General features: G+C 39.6%; 1 protein-coding gene across 20 annotated transcripts in view; it reads left to right on the plus strand.

Annotated features, from left to right (window-relative positions):
• ATF2 (activating transcription factor 2) overlaps positions 1-18,232 on the plus strand; it is a 107,583-nt gene that overhangs the window by 53,699 nt on the left and 35,652 nt on the right. For all 20 annotated transcript variants that reach the window (XM_070070661.1, XM_070070665.1, XM_070070663.1 and 17 more), the window contains 5 exons: positions 770-888; positions 1,021-1,149; positions 5,839-6,017; positions 6,923-7,037; positions 10,834-10,920. In XM_070070661.1, coding sequence (XP_069926762.1) covers positions 770-888; positions 1,021-1,149; positions 5,839-6,017; positions 6,923-7,037; positions 10,834-10,920 — 629 coding nt within the window. The remainder of the gene's footprint in view (positions 1-769; positions 889-1,020; positions 1,150-5,838; positions 6,018-6,922; positions 7,038-10,833; positions 10,921-18,232) is intronic.

Consider the following 18,232-nt stretch of genomic DNA (forward strand, 5'->3'; position numbering starts at 1 on the left):
TCATTCAACCTAGACTTTAACTGACATTTGTTCTGTAGATATATATATATATATATATGTAAACAACATAAGCTGCAAATTTAAGTATAGCTAAAATATTTGAAGTTGTAAAAAAAGTAGTTATTTTATTTGCCTAGAAATTAAGCTAGAACGTTAAGACCAAGCTTATAAAATATGCTAAAGTTGAACAATCAGCTTTAGTAGATAGTAATAAGGAGTTTGTTTTGTTTTCAGGACTTTTCACTTTCTTTTTCTTCTTTGTGGTATTTTAATCTACCTACTAAAGATACTGTTTTAATTTAAGCTTGCTTTCAAAATACATTATGAACAGCTAGTGGAAGTGCCAAGTTAAAATAAATATACATGCTCTTATCCTAGTTTTACCCAAAATGCATGTATTGAGATTATAATAATTTTTAGTAATGTAAGTTTTTTTTAAAAGTTCTTATCACTGTGTTAGATAATGATAATAGTTTATCTCTTGCGTAGAAGATGTTCATGCCACTCAAGGGAGAGTGAAGGGGTGGACAAAGGAGCAAAAGACTTCTTTCATCCTTTATGGTTCCCAAAGTTGGAGGAAATACCTGGAAGTGCAACAGAAACTTAACCAGATTTTGTTTGCTTTAAAGGAAGAGGTCTTTCCAAAGAGAGAATTAACAACTGTGACTGAACCAGTCCTTCTAATTTGTTAACTTATTGCTATATTTTAGAATCTTAATATGGTATACAATATTTAAGTCTGTGTGATTACTTCTTGACTTTATTTCAGATCAGACCCCAACTCCAACAAGATTCTTGAAAAACTGTGAAGAAGTGGGTTTGTTTAATGAGTTGGCAAGTCCATTTGAGAATGAATTCAAGAAAGCTTCAGAAGACGACATTAAAAAAGTACGTTGTTAATCGTAAAATTAAGAGAAGAGTACTTTTGATAGAAAAAATATTGCTAGCTTATACTTCATACTTTCTAATGGCCTACATTTGAACTTGTGACATTTTCTTTATTTATTGTTTACATTTTAGATGCCTCTAGATTTATCCCCTCTTGCAACACCCATCATAAGAAGTAAAATTGAGGAGCCTTCTGTTGTAGAAACAACTCACCAGGATAGTCCTTTACCTCACCCAGAGTCTACTACCAGTGATGAAAAGGTTAGAATGTTATATTTGTGATAGCATATAAGCTAAGGAGGAAAAAGTTGGTACCCCAAGTAAAGTTTAATTTTTAATGTGTAAAAGCCTCTGACTAGCCAAATATTTCAGGGAAAGAAGATTCCTTCTTTATTCAGGGCTGGGGAGCATTTTTTTCTGCCAAGGTCCATTTGGCTATTATAACATCATTTGTGGGCCATATAAAATTATCAACTTAAAAATCAGCCTGCTGTAGATTTATTGAATTTTGAGTACCACCTGTGGTTGCCTTGGCAGGGCCAGACCAAATGATTTCACAGGTCTTGTATGGCCCACAGACTGTATGTTTCCCACCCCATTAATACATAATCAACTTAAACACAGAGAAATTATAGGGGAGAATAAGAGTCATTTTAGATAAAACTTACTTTAAGAGGGAAATGTAAATTTACCATTTAATGTGGTTTTTCTGTATTTTGTTGGTTAGTTACCTTTAGATGAGGGCACTTCAGTAAGTTTATGGAAAAAAGTTTATTTTGGTGAAAAAGAACTTTCAAATCCATGCATAGTTTTTTCATAGCATACATTTTCATGAATTTTTTTCTGGTATCCATGGTATCCCAAGAATTTCAGATCAGCAGCTTAATTAAGAAATCTGTACAACTAGTAACTTGTATGAGCAATGATTATTTAGGCTTTCAAAGGATAAAGAACTAGTTATTCTCAGCAGTGGATCTTGGTTAGCAGCAACCATGATGATGATAGCATCTGGAATACCCTGGTAATAACTTGGACCCCCCTGGCCTATGCTTGTGCTACTACTTGATTACTTGTTTGTTCATAAGCACATAGAATGAACACTTACTTATTTGGGAGCACCATGTGGTGCACAGAGGAAGAGATGATGTGACATAAAAAAGAGAATGGCAATATTCTCTTTTACATTATGTTATTCGAAAACTGTAATTTATTGGACCTTACCTACTATATCAGAAGTTACCAATTAGGAAATATAGTCATATGTCAGAGAACAAAATGGACATGTTTTGAGAAATGCATCAGTTGGTAACTTTGTTAGTGTGTGAATATCACAGAGTATACCTGCAGAAGCCTACACGTATAGGCTATGTGGTGGTTTAGCCTACACATATAAGGTATGTAGTACAGCCTGTTGCTTCTAGGATAAAACCCAGATGTATTATAACTAATAGTATAGGCGGTTGTAACACAATGGCAAGTTTTTGTGTATCTAAACATGGAAATGGTACAGTAAAATATGATATAAAAGATTTTTGAAGTGGTACACCTGTTTAGGACACTTACTGTGAGTGGAGTTTGTGGGACTGGAAGTTGCCCTGGTGAGTCAGTGAGTGGTGAGTGAATGTGAAAGCATAGGACATTGCTGTACACTACTGTGTATACTTATGCTACACTAAACTTACAGTTTAAAATCATTTTTGGGGGCCAGCATTGTGGCATAGCAGGTAAAGCTGCTGCCTACAACGCTGGCATCACAAATGGGCACTAGTTCGAGCAGCACTAGGGCTGCTCCACTTCTGATCCAGCTCCCTGCTAATGCACCTGGTAAAACAACAGAACATACCCTAAGACTTGGGCCCCTGCCACCCACGTGGGAGACCAGATACAGCTCCTGTATCCTGGCTTTGGTCTGGCCCCTCCCTGGCCATTGTGGCCAAATTGGTACATGAACCCTGGGGATGGAAGATCTATCTCTCCCCATCTCTTTTCCTTTCTCTGTAACTCTACCTTTCAAATAAAATGAAATTTTTTTTTTCTTTAGTAAATGAACCTTGGCCTACTGTAGTTTTCTACTTTATGAACTTCTTGATTTTTTTTAACTTTTTTACTCTTTTCTAATAACAGCATGAAATACACAGTATATAATTAAATATTTTTATATCCTTATTCTATAAGCTTTATTTTATTATTGTTGTTGTCATGATTACTTTACTTGCTCAACTTTTTTGTTAGAACACACATACATTAGCCTAGGCCTCCACTATATCAGAATCATTAATATCACTCTCTTCCACCTCCACATCTTATCCCTTTAGGCACAGTAACAGAGTTGTCATCTCCTATGATGATAACAGTGTCTTCTGTCTGAAGTAACTTTTCATCTAGGAACAAATGCTTTGATCTTAGTTTTTTTTTTTTTTTCCAGTTCTTTTCATTTTCCTTTTCTGATTTTGAAATTATATCCTCATAAAAACTTGAGGAATGCAGAAAAATGAGCTGGCAGGTTTTGTGACATATCAGGTTAAGCCAGCACTTGGGACTACATTACATATTGGAGAACCTGTTTTGAGTACCAGCTATTCTGCTTCCAAACCATCTTCCTGCTAAAGCATCTACAAGGCAGCAGATGATGACTTAACTATTTGAGTCCCTGCAACCCACATGGAAAACCCAAATGGAGTTTCAAGCCACTAGCATCTGCCTGGACCAACCTCAGCTGTTGCAGGCATTTTTCATAGTTGTACTTTATCTCATCAGTATCTTAATGTATTTCATTATTTTGTTTATTTTGGATATTAAGTTTTTTTCCACATTATTACAGTTATTAAAAATGTTAAATCTTGGAGATCTTCTTAGAAAACATTCCAGTCCCCTCACACTTAGCAATTTCTCACTGTTCATGGCTGCTTCAGCATCTTTTAGATGTATTCCTACTTCCTACATTCTTTAGTCATTGACTCCCTTTGGGTAGGTCATAGCTATACCAAGTTGTAAAAAAAATCAGTTCTTACCCTTCTTGCCCAACCAGACCCAAAACTTAAATACATCTCTATACTGATAACTCTCAAATTTATACCAATTCCATCTTGATGTTTCTATATTTAATAGACTTCTTAAACTTTATACATCTGTGTCAAAGCCCGTGATTCATCCTCAGTTTTCCCCATCTCAGTAGATTTTCTTTACCAATCTAGTTGCTCAAACCAAGAATTTAGGGATCGTCCTAATTCTTCTTTTTTTTTTTCCACACTGAAAACAACAGCAGATCTTACTGGACCTACTTCCAGAATATATCTTAGATTTTGTTTTCTTCTATTTGTGTTCAGTGTCACCATTTTAAGCATCATCTTTTACTTCCTGCTTCCATCGCCTTTGCCATTTTAAAGATAATTCACATGCTTTAGCATCTGCCCTCTTTGATCTGTATTATCTGCCCACACATTCTCACTTCATGCCACTCTGTTGAGTTTTTTTGTTTGTTTGTTTGTTTTGACAGGCAGAGTGGACAGTGAGAGAGAGAAACAGAGAGAAAGGTCTTCCTTTTTCCGTTGGTTCACCCCCTAATGGCCACTGCGGCTGGCGCACCACGCTGAGCCGAAGGCAGGAGCCAGGTGCTTCTCCCGGTCTCCCATGCGGGTGCAGGGCCCAAGGACCTGGGCCATCCTCCACTGCACTCCCGGGCCACAGCAGAGAGCTGGACTGGAAGAGGTACAACCGGGACAGAATCTGGTGCCCCGACCAGGACTAGAACCCGGGGTGCTGGCGCCGCAGGCGGAGGATTAGCCTAGTGAGCTGTGGCGCTGGCCAGCCACTCTGTTGAGTTTATCAAATACTACTATATTTTTCCTGCCTCAAGACATCATATGTAGTATTTTCTTCAGCTTGGAATATGTTACTCCTTATCCTTTTAGTATTGATTTAAATGCCATTTGTGCAAAGAGATGCTCACCTTCCCTCACTGTTTCATCTAATATCGCCAACTCTACCTAATCCTCAGTAATCTTTCACTGTTTTACTGTATTACATTTATTATTCTGTGATACTTAATACTTGTTATAATCTGATATATTCTTGTTTATTTCTTGTTCATTGTCTCTATCTTCCTGAAGCTTGTCCTTCAGGATATAAGTTCTCAAACTTGTTGAATAAATGAAGTCATTAAAGGACTAATTTATCCTTCTGGTATAGCTTAATAAAATTCTAAAATAAGTGACAGCATAAAGGCCAATTCAAAAAGAACACAGTAGGACCCATTTTTTATAGTAACTGGTTAAGGAGTTCTGTATAAGGCACTTAATCTCTATGTTTCCTAACCTGTTAAGCTGAAGTGAGATGGGAAAGATCATCTTTACAGTCCTGGCTGCATCATAAGTTCCAGCTCCCTTTGATTTGGAAAGTTCACTCCAGTAATTATTTTGTATTCAAGGTATCAGTATTACTTGGCCTTTTGTTATTGAAGTTTTTGATATAGGAAAGATGGCCTAAGATTAGTTAATAGTTTAACATTTCCATTGTTGAATTTGTATTAATCATAGCGAAATTTCTCTGGACCTGTTTTCTTTTTGTACAGTAAAATGAGGAAGTAGACTTAGGTGTTCCCTTATAGATTTTAAAGTTTTCTAATTCTTGAGAGTGGATCGTGTTTTTACTTTTTTACTAAAATTCTCTTGGAATTATAGCCAAATTGTCCAACCTGACTTACTTCTGAATTGACATGAAAATAAGTTTTACTGAAAAAAACGCTGAGGTTTTTAAAAATTAATTGAACATTGCCTGTGAACCTTTACAACTACTTCTAAAATTTCTTTTTAGTTCACTTGAGATACTAATTTGAGAGGTTAAGCATTACCCTATGAATGTGTTTGCAAGTGTGTTATGTTCTGTTCACTAAGGTACATGCATTAATTGCATTTTAAATTCTACGCTTTTTGTTATGTCTTTATTAAATAGGAGGTACCATTGGCACAAACTGCACAGCCCACATCAGCTATTGTTCGTCCAGCATCATTACAGGTTCCCAATGTGCTGCTTACAAGTTCTGATTCAAGTGTAATTATTCAGCAGGCAGTACCTTCACCAACCTCAAGTACTGTAATCACCCAGGCACCATCCTCCAATAGGCCAATTGTGTAAGTGATTAAGCCCAGTCATTGAACTGTGTATGAATTAAGTTTTTCTTGTTACGATTTTTCCTAAGATAGCTGATTTAAGATGATTTTTTATATTTTCATGCTCTTTAAGGCAAAACATATAAAATTATTCTATTACCAGATGACACTTCTTTCAGTTCTTAAATGCAGCTAGTTCTCAGGGCCCACCAGCATTGTGATATAGCAGGTTAAACTGCCACTTAGGATGCCAGCATCCCGTATTACAGTTTGAGTCCCAAATACTCCACTTCCCATCCAGCTTTGTTGCCTAGGAAGGCAACAAAAGATGGCCCAAGTGCTTGGGCCCCTGCCACCCATGTGGGAGTATCTGGATGGCATTCCTGACTCCGGCTTTGGCCTAGCCCAGCCCTGGCTGCTGTGGCCATTTGGAGAGTTAGCCGATGGATAATGGTCTGGGGACTGGCATTGTACCCTCGCAGATAAAGCTGCTGCCTGTAGCACCAGCATCCCATATAGGTGCCAGTTAAAGTTCTGGCTGCTTCACTTCCAGTCTAGCTCCCTGCTAATGGCCTGAGAAAGCAGTGGGAAGATGGCCCAAATCCTTGGACCCCTGCACCCATGTGAGAGACCTGGAGGAAGCTTCTGGCTCCTGGATTTGGTCTTGCCCAGCTATGGCTGTTGTGGCCATCTGGGTGGAGAGTAGGCCAGCAGATGGAAAATCTCTGTCTCTCCCTGACTCTCTGCGTAACTCTTTCAAATAAAATAAATCTTTAAAAAACATATTTAAAGATAATTTTATTTCTGAAGTTTACAGTGCTTAAGAAATTTATTAATATTGTAATAATAGAAGTAAAAATACTATTGTATTTTTAAGTGATGGTTTCTTTGAATCTGTTTAATTTCATTTCTTTTGTTCTTCATAGTCCTGTGCCAGGCCCATTTCCTCTTCTATTGCATCTTCCGAATGGACAAACCATGCCTGTTGCTATTCCTGCATCAATTACAAGTTCTAATGTACATGTTCCAGCTGCAGTCCCAGTAAGTTACAAATTTAGACTATAGTAGATCTGGTCTGTATAAAGTAATCAGAAAATAGAGTTGAAGCTGCTGGACTGACTTATGAAAACTGAATTTAAGAAAGTACATAATAGTGGTAAGTAGTGTTTATTCATTGATATTTATGGTAATAACATCTACCATTCAGTGCAAACATAATTAAATAAACTATTTTCCTCTCCCAACAATCTTGTTTTCCTTACTTTTTACACTATGAACTTTATTCCTTATTTACCCCATTTCTATTTGACTGAATTTGTAAAATTCAAATAGTACTAGAACACTTGTCAGGTAACTTTGGTATTTCAGTTAATTTAGAAATTCTTTATAAAAACACAATCTTTGATCTTTGATGGTCAAGTTCAGTTAACAGATTTACTTTGATGGCCCATGCATTCTTAAGAACATTCTGAACATTTGCGGTACAGACGTTTGCAGTGGTTAAGATGCCAGAATGAATGTATTCAGGCCCCACTCCATTTCTAATAGCTTTCTGTTAATGTTCACTCTGAGAGGCAGCAGATGATGGCTCAAGTACTTGGGTCCCTGTCACCCATGTGGAAGACCCAAATAGAGTACTTAGGCTCCTGGCTTTGGTCTGGCCCAGAGCTGGCTGTTGTGTGCATTTGGTGATGAACCATCAAGATGAAAGATCTGTTTCTGTTTTTCTGTCACTCTGCCTTTAAAATAAATAAAACAAATAAATTTTAGCATTCTAAAGTAATAAGTCTCCCATTTTCTTAATGAGAAGATCCAAAAGAAAAGTTTTGTAAGGGCAAGTCAAATATATATAAAATTTGAAAGACATAGACAATTAAATATCTAGTTATTGTATTTTTTTGTTTTTAGATTTTATTTTTTTATTTGAGAGGTAGAGTTACAGTGAGAAGGAGAGACAGAAAGGTCTTTCTTGTGCCAGTTCACTCCCTAAATGGCATCAATGGCCGGAGCTGCATCGATCCGAAGCCAGGAGCCAGGAGCTTCTTCTGAATCTCCCACATGGGTGCAAGGGCCCAAGGATTTGGACCATCTTCCACTGCTATCCCAGGCCATAGCAGAAAACTGGATTGAAAGAGGAACAGCCGGGACTAGAACCAGCACTCATATGGGATGCCTGTGCTGCAGGCAGAAGATTAACCTACTGTGCCACAGTGCCAACCCCTAGTTATAGTACTTAGTAGATTATAAAATATTTAAAAACACATTGTTTAGGACAGGCATTTGGCTTAGTAGTTAAGGTACCACTTGAGATGCCTACATACAGAATCAGAGTAACTAGGTTCAAGTCCCAGCTCTGCTGCCAATTCCAGCTTCCTGATGATGCACATTCTGGGAGGCAGCAGGTGATGGTTCAACTAGTTGGGTCCCTGCAACCCATATGGGAGCCCAGTGGAGTTCCTGGCTCCTGACTTTAGCCTGGCCCAATCTTGGTTATGGCAGGCATTTGAAGAGTGAACCAGAGGATGACAGATCTCTCTGTCTCCTTCCCTCTCTCTCTGACTTCTGCCTTTCAAATAAATAAATAAATAACATTGGTTAGAATAATAAAAATGAGAAATATGCCTTTTTTCCCAACTTTCACATGTGAATTCATGAAAACAGTTTTATTCAAACTTTTCAAAGGTGTCTTTCAGCATTTCAGATTTTCATCTGAGAACCGCTTTTTGACCCATCTAGCACAGTTTTCCAGAACACAGTTTACTTCTTCATCTAAATTATTTATGACATGACAGCTTTTAATCTTTGTATTATTCTCTTCCTGGAAATCTTACTCTAAGCCTTAGGTATTTATTTATGTATGTATGTATTTATTTTAAATATTTATTTTTAATTATTTGAAAGACAGAGTTACAGAGAGATAGATACAGAGAGAGAGGATTTCCATCCGCTGGTTCACTCCCCAGATGGCTGCAATGGCCAGAATTGTGCCAATCCAAATCCAAAGCCAGGAGCCAAGAGCTTCTTCTGTGTCTCCCATGTGGATGCAGGGGCCCAAGGACTTGGACCATCTTCTCCTGCTTTCCCAGGCCAGCTGGATTAGAAGTGGAGCAGCTGGGACTTGAACCAGCATCCATATGGGATGCCAGCGCTTCAGGCCCGGGCTTTAACCCGCTGTGCCACGGTGCTGGCCCCAGCCTTAGATATTTAGATAATACAAAAGTAACTTTTTTTCTTCTTGATACATATCATTGACCAGTGTATGATAATCACCTGTAGTTTTTTGAGATTATTTTTAAAAATCTACTTTAACACTTTTGGTTAGATTTTTGCCCCCAACAATATTTCTAAGAACAAGTGTTCACTTTTTTTTTTTTTTTTTTTTTTTTTTTTGACAGGCAGAGTGGACAGTGAGAGAGACAGAGAGAAAGGTCTTCCTTTACCGTTGGTTCACCCCCCAATGGCCGCTGCGGCCGGCGCGCTGCACTGTCCGAAGCCAGGAGCCAGGTACTTCTCCTGGTCTCCCATGGGGTGCAGGGCTCAAGCACTTGGGTCATCCTCCACTGCACTCCCTGGCCACAGCAGAGAGCTGGCCTGGAAGAGGGGCAACCGGGACAGAATCCGGCACCCCGACTGGGACTAGAACCCGGCCAGCGCTGCAGGCAGAGGATTAGCCTAGTGAGCCGTGGCGCCGGCCAGTGTTCACTTTTTTAAATTTACTAATTCTTCTAAGTGATCTAAATATCCAAAATTAACATTGATTGGGGTAATTTTAGATAATGTACCCTTTTCACATAGAACTTTGTTGTACAAAATACACTATTTCAAAGATTTTTTTAAAGACTTAAAGGGTGTCTGCTGCTTAATTTTTGAGGGAGAGAATGTTATTACCATGTATTTGAGATTGTTTGGTTATCCTTAAGTGCACCTGTGATGAAAGCAACTTGACCTGATATAATTTACTTATAATAACTGTTCTCTCAGTATAAAAAAGGCAAAAACAAAAGTGGCAAATTATTAGACTTTATCTGTGTTCAGTATATTAATATATCAAAGAACTTTATATATTTTACAAAATTTATTTTTGAAAAAGCAGAATTGTGTAATTTTATATATCATTGACACAACTTTTAACATTCTTTCAAATTGCCAGCGCTGTGGCTCACTAGACTAATCCTCCGCCTTGCGGCACCGGCACACCGGGTTCTAGTCCCGGTTGGGGCACCAGATTCTGTCCCGGTTGCCCCTCTTCCAGGCCAGCTTTCTGCTGTGGCCAGGGAGTGCAGTGGAGGATGGCCCAAGTGCTTGGGCCCTGCACCCCATGGGAGACCAGGAGAAGCACCTGGCTCCTGCCTTCGGATCAGCACGGTGCACCGGCCGCAGCGCACCAGCCGTGGCGGCCATTGGAGGGTGAACCAACGGCAAAGGAAGACCTTTCTCTCCGTCTCTCTCTCTCACTATCCACTCTGCCTGTCAAACAAAACAAAACAAAACAAAACAAACATTCTTTCAAATTCAAAATAGAAGTGTGACAAATCTGAGAAATTTCACATTGATCTTTTTGACTATTATGATATTCTAAAAAGGACTATTGAGAAGCAAAATTATGAGAATGAAAGATCGGTTCAGTACATGTCTCAGAGAAATTAACAGCTTTTGAAGGATAAATCAGGATGTAAAGTCAGTAAAAGTGTGACGTAGATATATAATCAGGCAGAAATAAATTTATAATGTTCTGTTATAAAGTCTTCAGTTATTATAACAACCATTGAACAAATGAAGTACAAATCTTATTTTGAAAATATTCTCCAGCAATTCTCTTTTAATTTCCTTTGCATAGCTTGTTCGACCAGTCACCATGGTGCCTAGTGTTCCAGGAATCCCAGGTCCTTCTTCCCCTCAACCAGTGCAGTCAGAAGCAAAAATGGTAAGCAGGATTTTGTTTGTTCTGTTTTGAATGTTTTTTTTTTCATGAACAGCTGCTTAAAACACAGTTTACATTGCATTTTATAAAGTTATGAACTCTTACTATTCTTATTATGCTGTAGAAGAAAGACAAAAATTGGCAAAGGAAAGCTTCCAGTTAGCATAGTTAGTAAGTACCACTTGTTAATGGTTCTTAAATAAATAGGGTGGATTGGGAGTAAAGTTTGCATTCTTGTGGCTTGTGATTTACCTGGTTCGTTACTGTAGCTTTTTACACAAGCTCTTTCTCCTCCTGGTGGAAGCTAGGAGTATTACAGCTGAAGCTAGATTTCATCTTCTGAAAGTAGTACTGAAATAAGTGATTGTATAGTTTTTTTAAAACTTGGAAATAGGACACAAGTTAGCAGGCGTTGTACATGGTACATAAAATGAAAACTATATATTTCTGTTCTTCTTCAAAAACATTAAGAAGTTAGTGTTGCTTGAAGAAATGAGCTATAGTAGGAATGGAGAGACATTTACTTTTTTTTTAAGATTTATTTTTTTATATGAAAGATGGAATTACAGAGAGGCAGAGACAGCAAGAGAGATCTGTCCGCAGGTTCACTACCCAAATGGCCGCAACAGCCAGAGCTGGTCCAATCTAAAGCCAGGAGCTTCTTTTGGGTCTCCCACACAGGTGCAGGGGCCTAAGGACTTAGGTCATCTTCCACTGCTTTCCCAGGCTATAGCAGAGAGCTGGATCAGAAGTGGAGCAACCAAGTCTCAAACCAGCGCCCACATAGGATGCTGGCACTGCAGGCAGTGGCTTTTACCTGGTATGCCACAGCACTAACCCAGACAAGTACTATATGGGTGCAGGTTCCTGTCCCAGCTACTCCTCTTCTGATCTAGCTCTCTGTTATGGCCTGGGAAAGCATTGGAAGATGGCCCAAGTCCTTGGGTCCCTGTACCTGCGTGGGAGATCCGGAAGAAGCTCCTGGCTACTGGCTTTGGATTGGCCCAGCTCGGGCTATTGGAGCCATTTGGGAGTGGACCAGCAGATGGAAGACCTTTCTCTCTGTCTCCCCCTCTCTCTATCTATAACTCTACCTCCGAGATGAAATAAAATCTTAAAAAAAAAAAAAAAAAAGTAGAACAGCTGGGACTCAAACCAGTGCACATATGGGGTGACAGCACTCTAGGCAGCAGCTTCATGCACTACACCACAGCACTAGCCCCAATTTTTGTTTTTTAAGTTTTATTTATTAATGTGAAAATCAGAGTTGCAGAAAGAGAGTAAGAGATGGAGAGAGAGGTCTCCCATTCGTTGGTTCACTACCCAGATGGCACAACAGCCAGGGCAAAGCCAGGAGCCAGGAATTTCTTCAGGTCTCCCACATTGTTTCAGGGAACTAACCACTTGGGCCATCTTCTGCTCCCTTTCCCAAGTGCTTTAGCAGGGAATTGGATCAGAAGAGGAGCAGCCAGGTCTCAAACTGCACCCGTATGAGATGCCAGCATCGCAGGCAGTGGCTTTACCCACTACAGCACAATGTCAGCCCCCGATTGTTGATTATGGTCAGAGAAGGACATTAAAACCCAAGGGGGTAGAGGTGGGCTTCAGGCATTTGGCCTAGCATTTAGGATGCCCACATCCTATATCTGATTGCCTGAGTTCAACATCCAGCTCCGTTTGGCTCCTTACTACAGTGTCCTTTTAATGCGTACTCTGGGAGGTAATGGTGATAACTCAAATGACTTGGTTCCTACCACTCACATGAGAGACCTGAACAGAATTCCTGGCTCCAGTTCTGTCCCAGCCCAAGCCACAGTAAGTATTTGAAGATGAGAGCTCTTCCTCTCGGTCTTTCTCAAATAAATAAATACAGTTTTAAACATTTACTTATTTATTTTCATCTACTTGAAAGGCAGAGTGATAGAATAAGAATTTTAAGAGGATGGGCAGATACAGAGATTGCAGTGCCCTTGGAACATCTGCATCCCATATTAAGAGTGCCTGCCTTCAAGTCCTGGCTTCACTTCCAATTCTAGCTTCCTGCTATTGCACACCCTAGGAGGCAACAGGTGGTGCCTCAAGTGCTTGAGTCCCTGCCACCCACGTGGGAGACTCAAATTGAGTTCCAGGCTCCTGGCTTCAGCTTGGCCCAGCCCCAGTTGTTGTGGGTAGATGAGAAGTGAGCCAACAAATGGAAGATCTGTGTTTCTTTCTCTGTGATTTTATCTCTCTGCCTTTCATATAAGCATATAGATAGAGGTGACAATACAATAAAAAGAAGAAAAAAAGGCCCAGGGGGGAAACTTTTCATATCATTGCACTTTGGGTCAGAGCTTTAGAAAAAATAAGGTGAATCTTCTTTATCTGAAAGCAGACAAACTTTATTGCATTTTTTATTACTTTCTATTAAAACATACTGATTAATGAAAAACGCAATCTGCCATAAAGTGAGAATGGAATAAGCAGAAATATAAAAAGATCCTCTTTTTACATAGTCAGTGGACTTCTTAAAAATTAATTCAAAAGAAACAAATCCAATTTAGGTAATACTTTGGGCTCCAAGAGTAGACTGTACTTCTATAAACCATTAAACTTAACACTAACCAGAATAATTTTTAGGCTACCAGGAAATTCAGTTAAAAAGAATAAGCATGATAGAATATTTGCATATTTAAAATAGTAAAGCAGTAATTTTCATAAGTTTATATATGAAAAACAATCATTGGTTAAAGACCCACAAATAGCATGGAGAGTCACAGATTGCCCCACTTAAATTTAACAATCCAATTACATTTCTTATTAGAATTTTGCCAGTATAAAATAGCTGTATTAAGTGATTGCCTATTTTAATTCATATAATAAATAAGAATGTCCAGTTCTGATTAAATAAAAACTGAAAGTATGCTACCTTTTTTTAAACTTTTCATCACGAAAATTTTCATATATGAAGTAAACAGGATAATAACTCCCATGTACCCATTATCTGGCTACAATTTTTGGCAGTAAACTGGTATCCTTGTTTTATCTATTCAGTCCACTCCCAAACCCTAATTAAGTTATTTTCATAGAACTTTCCTTGTGAAAATTTATATATATTGAAATTAACCACTTATAACTGTGCAGTTTTTAAAAACAACTGAATTCCTATAACATCTACTGCTATTACCTGTAATATTAACATCTACCCAGAAGTTTTCTCTGTCCTTCTCTCCAACCTGCTCTGATATTTGTCTCCACAGATTATTCTAGGGTTTCATATAAATGGGCTCAGAATGTAGTCTTTTGTGTCCAGCTCTGAGATTTACTCATATTGTTAGGTGTATAATAGTTTGCTGCTTTTAATGAGGAGTGGTATTTCATTGTGTGACTATACCACAGTTTATTTATTCTCCTACTGATGAACACTTGAGTGCTTTCCAGTGTTTAGCTGTTGTGAATAAAGCCAGTGTGTACATTCTTCTGCAACTTTGTACATATGCTTTCATTTTGTTGGATAAATACCTAAAGGGTAAGATTGCGGAATCAAGGGGGTGAACAGACGTTTCTTGGCTACTAAAAAAATCCAACAGGATTGATCTTAAATTTTGAGATTTTCTTGTGAATGTTTCTTAGATTCATCAGGGGAATCAGAAAAGAATCTTCTAAGAAGGCCATTGTTGATTGTTTTTCAACACGTACTACAATTAAGATTGTATCATGAGGTGTTTGGTTTCTGGGTTTTTTTTTATAATTCTGTTAATGGTCACTTGTCCACAAAAATAATATTAAAGTTACAAATTCAAGAACTTAGTTCTTCCCTAATTTCTCAGAGCAATTTACAATAATTATATAATGATTACTTTTAAAGTTTAAATTATAGTTAATCTTAAACTTGCTAAGCTATATTTATAAACAATATAGGGGCCAGCGCTGTGGTGTGGCTGGGTAAAGCCCCAGCCTGGAATGCTGGCATCCCATATGGACGCCAGTTCAAGTCCCGGCTGTTCCTCTTCCGATCCAATTCTCTGCTATGGTCTGGGAAAGCAGTAGAAGATGGCCCAAGTCTTTGGGCCCCTGCACCTGCATGGGAGACCTGGAGGAAGCTCCTGGCTCCTGGCTTCAGATCGGCTCAGCTCTGGCTGTTGCGGTCATTTAGGGAGTGAACCAGCGGAATGGAAGGCCTCTCTCTCACTCTCTGCATCTCCTTCTCTGTGTAACTCTGACTTTCAAATAAATTTTTTAAAAAATTTAATATGTATCAGGCCGGCGCCGCGGCTCACTAGGCTAATCCTCCGCCTAGCGGCGCCGGCACACCGGGTTCTAGTCCCGGTCGGGGCGCCGGATTCTGTCCCGGTTGCCCCTCTTCCAGGCCAGCCCTCTGCTGTGGCCAGGGAGTGCAGTGGAGGATGGCCCAGGTGCTTGGGCCCTGCACCCCATGGGAGACCAGGAAAAGCACCTGGCTCCTGGCTCCTGCCATCGGATCAGCGCGGTGCGCCGGCCGCAGCGCGCCGGCCGCGGCGGTCATTGGAGGGTGAACCAACGGCAAAAGGAAGACCTTTCTCTCTGTCTCTCTCTCTCACTGTCCACTCTGCCTGTCAAAAAAAAAAAAAAAAAAAAAATTTAATATGTATCTTATTTTATTATCTATCACTACAGCAGTTATCTAACAGAGTTTCCCAAGTAAATTAATAATTTTTAAAACTTATATAGTAAGGGCCAGCGCCGCGGCCTACTAGACTAATCTTCCGCCTGCAGCGCCAGCACCCCAGGTTCTAGTCCTGGTTGGGGCGCAGGATTCTGTCCGGTTGCTCCTCTTCCAGTCTAGCTCTCTGCTGTGGCCTGGGAGTGCAGTGGAGGATGGCCCAAGTCCTTGGGCCCTGCACCCGCATGGGAGACCAGGAGAAGCACCTGGCTCCTGCCTTCGGATCAGCGTGGTGCACCGGCTGCAGCACACCAACTGCAGTGGCCATTGAGGAGTGAACCAACGGAAAAGGAAGACCTTTCTCTCTGTCTCTCTCTCTCTCACTATCCACTCTGCCTGTCCAAAAAAAAAAAAAAATATATATATATATATATATATATGTATAGTAAGGCTTGATTTTCTTAAATGTTCATGTATTATTTAGAAGCTTAGTTATCTTAGGGCTTACAACTAAAAATTATAAGACTAAAGCGATCTGTTAATTGAATATTTTAAATTGAAACCCAAGGGCAATCCATTACTTAGTGTGGCAAATTATTTTAGGTACTTTTTTTTTTTAAAGATTTTATTTATTTGAGAGGTAGACTAACAGTGAGAGGGGGAGACAGAGAGAAAAGTCTTCTATCAGCTGATTCAGTACCCAAATGGCCCCAATGGCTGGAGCTGTGCCAGTCAGGAGCCAGGAGCATCCTCCGGGTCTCCTACGTGTGTGCAGGGTCCCAAGGACTTGGGCCATCTTCTACTGCTTTCCCAGGCCATAACAGAGCTGGATCAGAAGAAGAGCAGCTGTGACTTGAACCGGCACCCATATGGGATGCTGATGCTGCAAGTGGAGGCTTAGCCCACTATGCCACAGCACAGGCTCCTTAGATACTTTTAGAACAAAAAAGTACCAAATAGGTCAGTTTATTTGTAAGTTTTAAATGAAAATGTCACTGTCATCAATTTATTAAGTTTCAGGGGCCTCAATAGACTTAACAAATGAACAGTTCCATTATCCCAATTGAAGAAAGCCAAGTTTGGTTTATATCCCATGCACAGAGGTTTCTTAATGACCAGGAAAATGATCACAGAATTTGATTATTTCCTCCATCAGAGATAGAATTTCACATCGAAGCTCTCCAAATATGTGCTTCCCAGCTCACATCTTCTATCAGAGGTGGAGAACCCTTTTTCTACCAAGGGCCATTTGAATATTTATAACATCATTCATTGCCCATCAGAAAGTATCAGCCTGGTATAGATTTATTAAATTTCGTGTCCAGCTTGCAGTTGCCTTGGCAGGGCCAGACTAGGTGAATCTACAGACTTTCTACCACCAATGGGCTGGACATTTCCCACCCCTGTCTAGATTCCTGTTAAACATTAAGCAGTTCTGCCTGTTCACCATCTGCAGCTCCCCCACCCCAAGTCTATCATTGCACTTTTACTGTTTCAGTTGGATTTTGCATTGGTGATGGTGGTGGTTTTCAAGTCTTTGAAAATATTTAGCCAGCGCCGTGGCTCACTAGGCTAATCCTCCGCCTTGTGGCGCTGGCACACCGGGTTCTAGTCCCGGTCGGGGTGCCAGATTCTGTCCCGGTTGCCCCTCTTCCAGGCCAGCTCTCTGCTGTGGCAAGGGAGTGCAGTGGAGGATGGCCTAAGTACTTGGGCCCTGAACCCCATGGGAGACCAGGATAAGTACCTGGCTGCTGCCATCGGATCAGCGCAGTGCGCCAGCCACAGCGGCCATTGGAGGGTAAACCAATGGCAAAGGAAGACCTTTCTCTCTGTCTCTCTCTCTCTCACTGTCCACTCTGCCTGTCAAAAAAAAAAAAAAAAAAAATGAATATCATGCTTTTTGAGTTCTTCATCTTTCTCCAGGAACTTATTTAACCTTTGTGGTCACATTCTGTTAATGACGTACTGTGTAGTATAGCTGTGGTGAGTATGCTAAAATGACTTGTGGTTAAAAGATAATGAAGGAGAAATGCCAGGATTAGAATAGCTGAAGAGAAACTTACTTCATATCCTGAGATAACCAGAGGTGCTTTTGGTATTCCTTGATTTTTAGATGCCCAGTGCCTACAGGAAAATATCACATATGCACTGTTGTTTTGGCTACTGTAAATACTGAAATATAAATCCTTTTTCTTTCTACTAAAAAACTTCTTCAGGGTAAGCTTTTTTAAAAATAACACTCTTTTTAATATAGGTCTTTGGAAAAATAAGAATATGATAAATGGGAGTAAGGATCCACAAATGTAAGATTATGCAGTACTTTTTAATACTACAGAACAATCCTATGACCTGCTGTTTTCTACAGAATTGCATCATATCTTGCCCAATTGTTTTAGGGGTTTTGTTTATCACTAAACACATAAACTGTAGATATTTGGTATCTATACTACTCTTCTAATAAGGTTATTCTCTTATATTTGTAATAAAAATAGCTCTTCTGGATGTTAATCATCTAGGAGTTTTGTTTAAGAAAATTTAGTAAAGTAAGAAGTATCCTTCCAGAATCATTCCTGTAAGGCTTATGTGACAGAACAGAAATATCTTCGCACACAGTGGGTAGCCAGTAGGTTTTCTGCAGGGGTACTGAGAGCTGACAGAGGGCATCTTGGCAAATGTTCAGAAACCTACATTAAC

Source organism: Oryctolagus cuniculus, chromosome 3 (assembly GCF_964237555.1).
Source record: "Oryctolagus cuniculus chromosome 3, mOryCun1.1, whole genome shotgun sequence".
In the NCBI taxonomy this organism is placed as follows: domain Eukaryota; kingdom Metazoa; phylum Chordata; class Mammalia; order Lagomorpha; family Leporidae; genus Oryctolagus; species Oryctolagus cuniculus.